Raw genomic sequence first — 12,970 nt, forward strand, 5'->3', positions numbered from 1 at the left:
GGGAGGGGGGGGGGCGATCCAATCGATCCCTTCACTTCATCTTGCTTGGGGTGATACAAAAAGGGGGGCACTGGTCGATCGGTTTAAAAAGAAATGATCAGAGTCAAGGTTTAGGGGTTTTTATTAAGCCACCCTAACCAAGTTAAAACAAATAATAGTAGCACATACTTGATAGATTTAATTTTGGCAAGAAAAAGGCAAACGTCATTTGCTGACGTCAAAAACATTCTTTTATTGGCGAGACAAAGCAGGTGATTGATCAGCCGAGTCCACGACGTCACGCTTCAGGCATAAGACTGATATTGTATCGATATATTTTTGCGACTGTTGTGAAGGTACTTGTCACAAGACCTTTAGTAATATTTGAAGTCCATGATGCGGTTGTAAATCTAATACTATCTAATATTTTCAATTGAACGACTCAAAGATTTGGTCGTAGAATTTCTATCAAGAGGAAAAAAGGCGATTTAATGTTAATGGTATTTCTATTTTTGCTTACATTTTCTAGAAGCAAAATAAATCTTTCACTTGAAACATAAATAAAAAAAATCCACATATTTTCCTTCAAAGTATGGTTTGGTTCGAAAAGATACCGACATGGACTGTGGAAAGACAAAATAATCATTTCAACGGTGCATTGCTTTATTCAACTCCTACCACAGTACTGAAATCTGATTGCTCTATTTAAAGAGCACTTTCTCCTGGCTGAGCATCTCTTCGACTTCCCATACATTTTACCCAATTTTTAGGCCACAATTCAGGGTAAATCGTTTCCTCTTAAGAGCAACATGGCTAAAAGTGACTCAGAGTTATTTCAAAATTTTCCTTTCTACATTCTACTGCATGTAATTTCATTCATAATGAGCGATTACCAGTACATCAGGTAATTCAGTTGTCATGCGTTACTCCTACAGTTTGTATAAAGGTTTGTGTGTTTCCGTGCCCCGTTAATATGTGGTCGAATATCATCAGGTACACAACAAAGGCTAAGTATAGTAATGCAGTGTAGAAGCGTTCAATTCTGCATTTACAAGATAAAATTTTTCCTAACTCTTGCTTTGTTTCATTACACGGTCGGTTTTTCACGAAATTTCTTTATAGAGTTAGTCTCTTACGAAAATTCATCATGTGGTTTGCTTTTACGAACGTTCTGATGTTCGTTAAACCAAATCTTCAACAACAAACTGTCTATAGGGCTTACAGACCCACATCTTACCGGGCGGCTTCAATTTAGATCAATCAAGCGTCAAGAAGAGACTTAAGTATTCAACTGTGCGAATTCTCCTACATTCCTCCGTCTTTCTTTCCTGACCTTTCTCTCTTGAATCCCACATTGTAATAATTGGAAGTCACTTGAGTGTCCTGCAATGACTGGTACTCAGAAGGTTCACGTGACTTCCCTTCCGAAGGCCTGGGGTGGAGTTCCATATAAACACTAGGCTCTGACACTTGACGACCACCAGATGGGGCAGGGATACCACTGTTTACTGTGGTTGCTTTTTTGTTAGGCTCAGTTCGTCTCAACCGCCATATTAGCGCACCAATCACAATGAGCAAGACGAAAACAATGCAACAAAGAGCGATGACAGCAGCCCGAAGGACCTGGCACTCACCTGTTAGAAAATAAGAGAGATTTACACCAGATATGAAAATCTCTGTCTCCATTAAAATTGGAGAAGATAATGAAGGAATCAAGTGATAGCTTTGAGAGGAATCAAATGTTTATTAGCAGATTATTCCAACATGCTGTTTAATTATGGATATTAGCGCTGTTTTATCAAAAATTTAAGACCAGCTTCTTGTGTCCCCACACTACTTACTGGCATCTCCCTTTATGGTTTCTTTAGTATATTTAAGTGACTCTGCAAATTGAAAGAAAACAACAGTTAAGCATTAAAATTCATAGAAGGGGAAACGAGAACAAAAAACCTGCTCTCAACCCAGATTATGGCCTTTCTCATCATAGAGCTGGAGGCATCAAGGCGCTTTTATTAATGTAATCAGAATTTTACATTTAAAAAAAATTTACATTTAAGTGAAAATAGAATAACAAATATACTAATAAAAATAATTATGATAAGAATTGCAAGGTGACCAAATGTAAATGCAGACCGAAATAAGAATTATCTAGTAAACACTGAAACAACGGTGGTAGGTTAGTTTGCTTTTCGTAATCTGCAAAGGCTAAGGTTTTAAACCCAACTTATTTGATGAAGGGGAGAAATAAGGCCACTATCGTTTTCTGTTCACAGGCACGAACTTTTCAAACAGTGGCAAACTTCAACAAGGATCTGCCATAACTTGAGTTTAACTTTTTTCCAATTTGCCCAAGCAACTGTAATTAAACAATTGACTTTTGCCAAAGAGGAAGTTTCACTCACTAGTCACAAAGCTTTCATGGAAGTTAACAGCCCACTAAACTGAAAAGGTAGAGAAATTACTTTAAAGTCTCACGTGAGTGTTAACTCGCATACCTGGTGTGACAGATATCAAGGCCACTTTACTGGCATATCCTTCCAAAATTTGCTAGAAAGTGAACCAAACATGGTCAAAAAGTTAAAAACACATATCAAAAATTCACTGATGTAATGAAATGAGATTTAGCCCTAACAGCAAGTATGATGTAGGTAAGAACATGGTTTGGTCTAAAATATTTTTCTTCGTCAATTGAATAGTATGTTAAGATTATCAACTCTAAATTAAAGAACAATTAACAATTAAACAACACCGAAATTTACTTACACCATTGAAACGAGTTATGGCTCTTTCATAGGCAAAATAGTTTTCTCCTTTCCTCAGTTCTTTGTTGATAAAAGTTCCATACGATTTCCCATCACCAACTGTAAATTTCCAAGACTTCTCACGTACAGGATCATTTTCGAATTCCGCAGCAACGTAAAACGGATAAAAGTTCAAGTTTTTGTCGTTCAAATCTTTCAGCTTCAAATCAAAATCCCTGGGAAGCTCTTGCACACAATCAGAGACTTTAAGAATGATTATTTGGTAAGCACTAAAACATTGAAAATAAACAAATTGTGGTCAACATCATTGCGGTCATCGCCGTATTGAAAGGTGGTGGCTGTTTGATGGCCTTTAATGACTTGAATTAAGCACTTAGGAACTTTTGCGAAAGACTTTGCAAGACAGTTATGTGTTTGTGTTCAATATAGTAGCTAGTTCTGCAGTCAAATCGTCTTGGGAAGAATAGTCCTGAACAGAAATGTTGTTGATTGCAGAACTGGCGTTTTGTTAACGTTACAGTCAACAAGGAGATTTTTACCCAGTCTGGTATTGCAACTTTAATTCGAAAGACCTAATTAAGGTGTTGTATCTTTCTCATATCATGGACTATGTATACAAGATTAACATCATTATGTGCACAGTGAAAGCAAGAATTGTGGCCTTCTCAGGTGAGTGTATCATTAATAGTTTATGCTTTTAGCTAATCTGTGACACAAATTATAAAACCATCACCTTATTGGACCATTCCTTTGTTCAGCAGGCCACAGATCAATTTCAGCCGTTAAATCAAAGATTTCTACAGTAGTCATTTTCAATGCAGCTGGTGCCACTGGAGCTAAGCAGATTAGAAGATAAGCATCATTTTCCAAAGAGAAATTTTCCTTTGAAAAGAAAGCTATCTCAAAGCTCAATTTTCATGAAAAAAAAAGTCCTGACACATACAATTACAAGATCGTTTATAACATTTGATAAATCAACCTCAATAATAAACATGCGCTCTTGTTTCTTAACTCAGATCATGTTACATTGAATTTTATGTGATAGCTAGTTGAATACATTGCTTGCTTCTCAGAAATAAGTGATTAGTTCACAAGAGCAAATTCTCGACGACAAAATGTGCCCTCTTCACAAGAATGTGAACATGGAGAAAACGAGTCCTTTACCCAACATTTGACCTATTAAACCTTAATTCTAAGATACCTTAAAACCATTCAGCCTTGAAAAGAATTAGAATTTCAGTTCCCAAAGTAAATTGCAAATATTTTAATCCTTTAAGCCAATAACACACGACTTTCTTTTCGGAAAAGTTGAGAAGTAGTCTTTAGACATACAATTAATACCGATAATTTACCGATGTTAGCCCTGTAAACATCACATGGCTTTTGATCTCGAGCAACTAGTTCGAATTTCACGCCATTATTTACATTTAATAATCTTCCATATAATGCATGTATCCTCCAAAGGTTGCACACTAAATCATTAACACACTTATCTCTAGATTACTAGCTTGTATTTCCTTACCCTTCAATCTTGTTTCTTCGTCCAAGTATGTAGCGGGCCCCTTTGTTCCACATTCAGAGATTCCATAAACCTGAAATCTGTATCTAGTTCCTGGTACCAGATTCTCCACAGTATATACTGTTGTCACTTTCACATCTACGATGCCTTCATCTGTGAAACTTTTATTGTAAGACTTAGTCCCAAAGTACTTCACCTTAGCAATCAAACAAAACCGGTTTGAACAGTTTTAAAACACGAAAATTTCGAATCGCAATAGTTACACAATGTAACGTGACAACCATTATTTCCACAAATTATGTATTCAATTAAAAAAAAAAAATTGAGAAGACAAAAATAGTACAAAAATCGAACAGTTTTCAATAAAGCTACGATATCTTCATGTGTGCACATTAAAGAAGATAACGTACCTTTTTCTTGTTTGTACAGTTCTTATTGTTCTTTTTCCATATGTTTTGTGTTTTAAGATTTGCTTGATTGCTGTATTTGCCTCCGTTTTTTTTTTTTTTAATAAGTAAAATGCGATTTAACTTACCCTGTATTTGACCTCTTCCCCCACATCGAGCTGGGGTCTTTCCCATGCTAGGGTTATCTCTGTGGTGTCAAGGTTTCGTGCTCTTATGTTATTGGGTGCTTCGGTTCCTTTAGCAAAGTGGTAATTAAAAGAATGACGTTTGAAAGAATGAAAACAAGGTTAAGACTATCTTTATTACTTATCTTACTCAGATAAATGTCAGCTGTCAGTCATTGGACAAAAAGTTTAACAAATAATATTTCTAAATCATATTTCATCAAAACTTTATCCTCAAAGTTTATCTAAACTGTATTTCAGTAATTCTTCCCTCCTTTCTCCTTCATCACATTTTTATTTTTTTTAGGTATGTAGTCATTCATGTTGAATACAATCATGTTCACCAGTCCTTCAAAAATACATGTATATTGGATAGAACTTGGAGTTGATAAGGAGAGTCCTTCCTGTACCACTCCTGTAATGCAGCCGTTCTCTACTTGTCCACCTTGATATCGCTTACTGTCTACACTTATCAAATAACATTAAAGTTGAAAGTGAATTTAACAGGCCATTTTCAATGTAATAAAATTCAAACTTGGCACCGAGGGTTAGGGGGAATAAAATAAAGGAAATCACATGGAGGTTGAGGGATGAATAATTAGTTTCTTAAGTTTTATTCCCCTTAGCAACAGAGCTATGTTAGAATTTTAGTATATCAGAACTGGCCTCTTGATCATAATCTTTTCAGATCTATACCTACCATAATCATTAACAGTAACAGACAAGGTTGCATTTGGTCCAGGTTTGATTGTTGCAGCTCTGACGTGGAACTGATAGGTGGCCCCACCTAATACATCCACTGTATAACTTAATATGTTTCCTCCTAAGGTTTCAGTGTGAATATTATGAGGATCTTCATTGTGACTATAAAACACAGTGTAACTCCTGATAATTCCATTTTCTTCCGCTGGCTTATGCCAGGTGAGCTTTATCTTTGGACCAACTGGTTTATCTGGTATTATCTCAGAGTGAGAAAGGTTTGAAGGAATACTTGGTGCTAAAGTAGTAAACAAATGGAAGATGAAGGTTATTATTTATATTATTTTTTGCAGAAGAAATGTACAAATTAGATGACGCACTTTTACCTGTTTACTTGAACTGTAGAGGGCAGTTAACTTCTTATACTAATATTTATAATAGCTTAACTCTGACAATATCATGCATAATATTGATACAATAAACCTGGAAAGATGTACATGTGAAGCATGTTCCAGCTTCATTAAAGAGAGCTACATGTTTTTTGGAAAAAATGTTTCTTACATACCTACATGGTATCCAGTCAACTCGCCGACGGACCAACTCGCCGACGCCAACTCGCCGACGTATAAAATCGAGTAGAGACGTCGGCGAGTCGGTCCTCAATCCAATACAACTTACTAGAAGTTAAACATACAGAAAAGTAAACGATATTTAGTAAAAAAACACTGGTGAACATTGGTGAACATCAAACAGAAGCTTAAACATTGGTGAACATTGGTGAACATCACCAATGACTATAACAGCTTAAGACGCGAACGAGTTATAACTTGTTCGCGTCCAAAGCGGATATAGTCATTGGCGATGTTTACTCTGCTTTATTCGCCTTGAGATTCCTATAAACTTTGTTGCAAATAAAAAGAATTACTTTTCACTAAAGATCGTATCTAGAAAGCCAAGTTTTCTTAAAAAATCTGACCGATTGTCATGATGAGTCTTCAGTGTTGTTGTCACACAATAACTCGTTCGCGTCTGAAGCTGTTAGAGTCATTGGTGATGTTTACTTCGCTTTATTCACCTTGAGATCCTTATAAACTTTGTTGCAAATAGAAAGAATTGCTTTTTACTAAATATCTTGTCTAGAAAGCCAGTGTTTTTTTTACTAAATATCGTTTACTTTTCTGTATGTTTAACTTCTAATAAGTTGTATTGGATTGAGGACCAACTCGCCGACGTCTCTACTCGATTTTATACGTCGGCGAGTTGACCGTAATTCACCTACATTATTCAGTTTTAGCTTCTTACCATCTTCCAATGTCTGCTCAACCACTACAGAACTCTTTGGTCCCTCACCATGAGATCCAATGGCCAACACTTGAAATTCATATTTGGTATACTTGTTAAGATTAGTGAAATCTTTAGTTAATGTTGCAACTCCATTAACAGACTCCATAATTGTCCACTGAGCCCTTTTGTCTGTAAGACAACCTATATCCTGTTATATTTCCATGTCTGGCATATTCTGGCAGTGATGTCCATGATGCTCTTATACTGGTAGATGAGGTTGCAGTCACCGTGAAGTTACCTGCAGCTTGTGATGGAACTGGATTGTTGAATAAAAATGATTATAAGGTATTTTAATAATACAGTTTCACAATAGTCATGTGCCTATAAAGGAACTGAATTGGTCAACTCAGATGAAAGTTGTTGAAAATAATGAAGTTTTATTTTTGTACTACCACAGTTTTTGTGTCCTCCCTAAAACTTAGCAAGTCAGAATTTCAAGCTCTTTCACGTCTAACATCAAGTGAACCTCAGTGACTACATGAATCCCTGATGGATTAAATGAGTGCCATTTAGAAAGTGACCAAGTGGTAATCTGTCATTTCCTTAAGGGATTATAACTTACAAATATATAACATATACATATATCACTCAAATGTATACCACTTGTGCGATAAGCTATGTGATTTTATTAACATTTTAAGTAAGGTAAGTCATGATATTCCCCTCCCCTTTTTGCAACACTTGTAGGATTTCAATGATAAGGTAGAGAGAATATAGAATTGGTACCTGTAGATAGGAGAGCTCCATAAACTTCCGCTCTCAATGCCTTATAACCATAGTACTCTGTTGGCACAAAACGGATGAACCTTGCCAAAGCATACTCCCCAAGACTATGTTTTACTATATCCTTTCTCCCAGAGTTTCCATTAAAGACCTAAAATATCAAAGATTACACAAAACTAATAAATGATGCTTTCCACAAAAGCAAGTCATGTGTCCATAAATGAAAATAAACAATAATAGACACTGACAAGTTTATTCCCTTCACATGAAATTTTGAACCTTCCTTGCACAAGTGACGTCAGTTTTCCTTGGCTTTGAATTAACAAACAAGCCTACATTCCAACCAATAAAAATATAACAAACACCATCACAGAAACAGTAATGAAAGGAGATAATCTACCACTGTAATTCTAAGAAAAACAGTTTAAATCATTTGATCAAGCGAAATGAGTCACTTCAAATTAGAGCTGTGAGCCACATCAACTTTTCATGTCAGGAGGTTTTCATACACTGGTCTAAATTACACGTTGAAAAATAAGCATTTCAAAGCCTGAAAAACCTGATATATACAGCTCATTTCAGTTTTTTCACTCATTTCCACAAATACTTGACCTGGTGATAAAACTGTGGTTCAAATTTACACATACCAAAATGCTCTCACATGACTGTCCATTATTCTTCTGCCTTGCATAAAATTAGGCTTGACTAAGTGTATTTCTACGTAACTACATACACAAAATATATGAAAGAAAATTCAACCAAGGTTAGCATAATATTTCAATTGGATCAAACTGACCTTCTCAGCATTGTTTTCTCTATAACTGTAAAAGATGGTATCATTTAATGATAATTGAATCTTGTACTTTGTTATCCACTGATCAACATCATCAGCTCCTTGGGTAGCTACAGCACAGATAACATAATCATACAGCAGATCAATTTGTAAGTAGTCAGCAGGATTAGTGTTAGTCTCTGGTAACCAACCCCTGCTATTTAGATTCAGACGACCAACCCAAGGTCTGCGGTTATTATTATAAGATGATGAGGCTGAGAAGCTGTCATCTGGAATTGCATCACTGCTGGTCACACCAATGGCCTGACTATGACATGCTGTTAAAAGACAATCATGATTACCATAAACTTTGGTTTCAACTCAGAGAATCAGTTTATCACACATGTACAGTAACAATCACAAGTGTGCTGCACCATCTGGCCATGCCTCAAGTGATTTACCAGTAGTTTGAGGTATTTGTGTAAGGACCAGTTGTTGTTGATATCAAGGCTCAAGGCTCGAAAAATGAAAAAAATAAATTAACTTTGTCAACTTTTGGCCTTTAATTGAAGATAAAAACACCATCTGTAATTTCTAGGGGCCAGGATAACATGTACTGCTCCAGGATTCTTACAAATTGCCAGTTCATGAACAGAGATTACTTGTAACCACTGAAATATTTCTATCATGAGGTCTGTTTACACCATCAGCTAACTACACAACCACTCCATGATTCTTTGTATTGATTTACAGGTTAATAATAAAAGTTTTAAGGTGGGCCACATTTTTAATTTTTAACATTTATGTTTAAATAGGTCATGACATACATTTATACATGTACATGTATGTATATTGACTTTTAAACCAAACTTAATCACACCTATCTGCTATACGCAACTTTACATTTATCAAACAATATTAAGGTAACTACATGTCTACATACAGAAATTAAATAGCAAATTTTCCTGAGAATGTAGATTGGAACCCCAACTCAATAAGGTAGCAGTAAATAGTAGTTCTTCAAAATATCCAGATATACCATACCTCTCTGCTCTGAATACACTTCAACTTCACAAAGATTGAATCCCGAATGACCTCCCCTAACATCCCTGATGGTGACATATCTTCCTTTCAAACTAGGATGGCAGAAGAATGACAAACCTACTCCTTTAGGAAGGGAATGAGTAGCTGTGTCACCACATTTGGGACTAGTCATACTAGTATCAGTAATACTTGATACTGTGCCTGAAAGAACACCATAATAATAAATTACTGTTAAAAAGTATAAACAACTTCAAAGAGATGACTGCAAAATAATCCATATACTGATCAAATAGTGATATTCACTTTCAAAACAGGCAAGATTTACCTCGCTGGTGACCTTTTACCTTAATAAAAGCCACCTTTTTTCTAGTGTGTAGGCTAGAGTGACTTACAAAAGTTATGCATAGCAAGGGCATGATGCTGAGTACTATACAAGCCAATTACCAGAAAGAGATACTGCTATTTAATTAGTATCATTATTTGTGATAAGCTAATCACTGCCAATACTGATGATTGTCTGACAGTTATTTTACATATCATCAAGACTAAGCTCCCACTTAAACTTTAAGGTAGCCCCTCAAATATCAAAACTGCTCCTGTTCCTTGAAATTATAAAGATTCCTCCTTCCTCTCATTTGGCAGCAGTCATTTCATCATCACTGAATTTAATCAAGAAAAATATAACAAACTGCGTACAAGCCACAAAACTCAGTGAAGACAATAATATATCAAGTGACAAGAAAACATGACTAACTTGCATAGAGGAAAACTTTCATAAACTATAGTTCATTCAAAGACTGGTAAATGTATGAGTGATTTGAATCAAAAGCATAAAAATGGATTATAAAGTATTACATTTAATCAAAAAAATAGCACATATTTACATTTGTTCCATTTCTCAGAGACTCATTTTACACATTTATTGTTAAATCATGTGGAACAGTAAAAAAAAATTATAATTTTAGCCAATAAGTGTAATCATACATCCAACTTGAAAACAAAGTGAAAAGAGCGCAGCCAGCCACCCTGCTCAGCAAAATGGCAATGTTTTTCAGTTCCCTGAAGCTAAAACTCAGTTCCTTTGGGCAACCAGGCACCAGTAGAGCACAACCTTGAACAGGTATGTATGTGTACAACTGTCAAATCAAAACTTCAACATCTGAACCTAACAGCAATTATAAGATACATGTACATACAGAAATAGTTGTGGCTGAGGGTTGACAAGGATGTGGAAACCACAGTAGTGTTGACAAAACCAGGATCGTACCGGATCAGACTGCATCAGATCATGAATTTGATCAAGGATTGAAACATGTGGTGGATCATGGGTTGCATCATGGGTCGCATCACAAGTCACATCATGGGTCTGATCACAGATTGCAAAAAGTCAAATTGTTTTTTAAATAATAAATAATAAAAAATATAAGATTAAGTGGATAAGGGAGCAAGTTTCTGAAGAAACCGTGGTGCTATGTTGGTGGGAGAGTATAACAAGGTAATTTGGTATTATCAACTGAACTGATAATGTGATTAACTTGGCCATCATTACGATCTTCAAAGATGAGCGTTGGCCCTTCATCAGAGTGAATGACAAAGGAATGTTTCCCCCTGACAAAGGGCTAACACTTAATGGTGGCCAATTAACTCTATCAACTTGTTAATCATACCAAATTACCTCAAAATAAAATCTGTGTGACATAATGGAGCGCAAACCCCGCTGGAAGTTTTTTTTGCCCTAAAACTCCATGCATGTAGTCACTTTTACAGCTGTGTCAAGGAGTTTTGTGGAGTGCTGCAATGGACAAAGGCAAGTGAGAGGTATGTATTATTTCACCAATCAGTTTTTATTTCTCTTTTTTAATATCATCTCATGTGTTACTTTTCTTTTATCCAATATCACTAACCACATGTGAGTAAAGAGGCAAGGTACAGAGTAAAAATGGTTTAGATATGACAGCTGGAGTGTATGTGAGCAATTTATGTATTTTCACAACTATTGATTTCATTCAGGCTTATCATGTAATATTTCTAATTTAAATTAACATATTTCAGTTTTTCAATCCTATTTTTTATTTATTTTTATTTTAAAAACAATTATACATATATATATATTTTTTATTTTTCAAAACTTTTTTTGGTCTGTGATGCAACCCATCATGCAACCTGTGATGTGACCCATTATGTCACCTGTGATTTGTTCCATTATCCTGTCTGTGATCCGATCCAGTCCAATCCAGCTTTTCTCAATGCCAGGAACCACAGTGTACCATTTCCCCCTCTTTTCTTGAAGACATTAAGCAAAGAGTGCTTTGACCCTTGAAAAATATTAGTTACTGTTAGTATGTGTATTAACCTACCAACTCTGATCTCAAATAATCCCAGGCGAGTCTGGGCTTTTATATTGACTAGATACACCTCAGTCACAAACTCATCCTGTCCTAGATCCACTCTCCACCATGGAAAATTGGAATGTGCCACAAATGTACATGATCCATCTGCAAAGTTCATATTGCTATTTCCATCAACTGCTTTATCACTTGTGCCACCATCTACTGCATATGAGTGCTGATATGTTGGTTTTTGAAATGCCAGATTTTCTAGGAGAAAATGTAGACAAAAGAAAAGGAAATGTTTCCCTGGACAAAGATGATCACTGTCTACATACTGATGACTGAATGACAGTTGGATTGAGTTGTAATGAATATGTTTGTTACACTGTACATTATATGGAAAAATTAACACAAAGAGTATTTTTAAAAATCTGGTCAATTGTAGATATTACATTTTGGAAAGCCTACAGATATACCAGCCTTTGCCAAAAAGCTAGAAAGCAAAAGACACCAAACTGCAATCATTTTGATGTAGGAAAAAAATTATGTGCAGGTGTAGGTCTAAATTTTCAAATTAAAAAAATACCTCCACTGTAATTATGTCATTTTTTCTACTGCGGACAGCATAAGGTGCTTTAAGCACAACATGTGGACTAATATTTTTTCGCAGCAACAATTTTTAAGTCATTTCCGTGTATAGTTTCCTTTTTAGTTTCTTTACTTATCTTGCAATTATATTATATTATATTAGTTTCTATTTTTATATTGTATTATACTAGTTTTTATATTGTAATTATTTCTGAGTGAGGGCCACAAGTTTATTAGCTATGCTATTATGTGTTACCCTCGTAAAATAAAGTCTTTATTATTATTATTATTATTATTATTATTACTTAGTACAGACTCCATTCTTAAGCTACGATGTAACACTATACATATTCTACTGGTCATCATTAACTTGAAAATTAATAGAGACATACTTATATTGCTAGCTTCATTGATCGAAGATTTAAAATTGCTGACATACTGGAAGATAAACTGTACCATTCTTCAACACTTAACACAAATTTTGAGACCCAAATATCAAGAAGGGAAAAGTGTTGTAATATATATAATATATTCAAATAGCAAATAAACCTATAATTAAATTACTTATCAAAAAACATTTTTTACGAGCATGACTATAAAATAATTCCCAACAAAACTTTTCTAAGATCTTTATGGTTA

General features: G+C 35.1%; 1 protein-coding gene across 1 annotated transcript in view; it reads right to left on the minus strand.

Annotated features, from left to right (window-relative positions):
- Nucleotides 1–155: 155 nt before the first annotated feature.
- The window catches only part of LOC131788922 (uncharacterized), a 40,653-nt gene continuing 27,838 nt past the window's right edge, over nucleotides 156–12,970 (minus strand). The window contains 14 exon segments of the mRNA XM_066159481.1: nucleotides 156–1,613; nucleotides 1,821–1,862; nucleotides 2,475–2,526; nucleotides 2,743–3,010; nucleotides 3,475–3,577; nucleotides 4,264–4,456; nucleotides 4,796–4,902; nucleotides 5,532–5,828; nucleotides 6,833–6,981; nucleotides 6,983–7,130; nucleotides 7,601–7,748; nucleotides 8,394–8,707; nucleotides 9,414–9,614; nucleotides 11,771–12,010. Of these exon segments, the coding sequence (XP_066015578.1) occupies nucleotides 1,285–1,613; nucleotides 1,821–1,862; nucleotides 2,475–2,526; nucleotides 2,743–3,010; nucleotides 3,475–3,577; nucleotides 4,264–4,456; nucleotides 4,796–4,902; nucleotides 5,532–5,828; nucleotides 6,833–6,981; nucleotides 6,983–7,130; nucleotides 7,601–7,748; nucleotides 8,394–8,707; nucleotides 9,414–9,614; nucleotides 11,771–12,010 (2,591 nt within the window). The 3' untranslated portion in view covers nucleotides 156–1,284.

Source organism: Pocillopora verrucosa, chromosome 12 (genome assembly GCF_036669915.1).
Source record: "Pocillopora verrucosa isolate sample1 chromosome 12, ASM3666991v2, whole genome shotgun sequence".
NCBI lineage: Eukaryota > Metazoa > Cnidaria > Anthozoa > Scleractinia > Pocilloporidae > Pocillopora > Pocillopora verrucosa.